General features: G+C 65.6%; 1 protein-coding gene across 1 annotated transcript in view; it reads right to left on the bottom strand.

The window, feature by feature from the left end:
- The window catches only part of LOC106899438 (death-associated protein kinase 2-like), an 18,217-nt gene that overhangs the window by 14,914 nt on the left and 2,545 nt on the right, over positions 1 to 758 (bottom strand). The window contains exon 2 of the mRNA XM_014961251.1: positions 431 to 525. Within this exon, the coding sequence (XP_014816737.1) occupies positions 431 to 525 (95 nt within the window). The remainder of the gene's footprint in view (positions 1 to 430; positions 526 to 758) is intronic.

Genomic DNA, 758 nt, shown 5'->3' with positions numbered 1-758 from the left:
CCCCCTCCCATTGTGGCCAGTGCTGGAGTCAGGGGGGCTACGGGGGCCAGAGTGTCCAATCCCGTGGTGGCCAGTGCTGGAGTGAGGGGGGCTACTGAGGGCAGAGGGTCCCGTCTCATTGTGGCCAGTGTTGGAGTCACGGGGGCTACTGAGGGCAGTGTCCCATGGCTGTGGCCAGTGTTGGAGCAAGGGGGGCTACTGAGGGCAGAGGGTCCCCTCTCATCGTGGCTAGTGCGGGAGTCAGGGGGACTACTGAGGGCAGTGTCCCATGGTGGCTAGTGCTGGAGCCAGGGGGGCTACTGAGGGCAGAGCATCCCCTCCCATTGTGGCCAGTGCTGGAGTCAGGGGGGCTACGGGGGCCAGAGTGTCCAATCCCGTGGTGGCCCCCCCCATGGTGGTGGGATTCCCACCCCACCTCTCCATCCCTCACCTTCCCAGTGTCTCCAGTAGCTCGTAGAGGTCCTCCACGTTGCCCGGGCTGAAGGTGGCCACCAGCTCCTGGCTCCTGGTGGCCCCGGGTGGATCCTGGGCGGGGGGGAACGCACCGGGACCATCACCCCGGGGTGGGGGGGGACATCTTGGACCAGCCCCTTGACTTGACTCAGTCACCCCAGGGTGGGGGGGACATCCCGGACCTGCCCTGTGACCCCCCCCCATCCCATTGAAAGCACCACAACTCCCCCCCCCAACACTAGAGGGGATTCTCTGGTGTCTACTACATGGCCGAAACCTTGGAGACCTTCCTCCCTTGATGAGGG

This window comes from Calidris pugnax, unplaced genomic scaffold, assembly GCF_001431845.1.
Source record: "Calidris pugnax isolate Ruff unplaced genomic scaffold, ASM143184v1 scaffold371, whole genome shotgun sequence".
Classification (NCBI taxonomy): Eukaryota; Metazoa; Chordata; class Aves; order Charadriiformes; family Scolopacidae; genus Calidris; species Calidris pugnax.
This window is presented reverse-complemented; position numbering and strand designations above follow the sequence as displayed.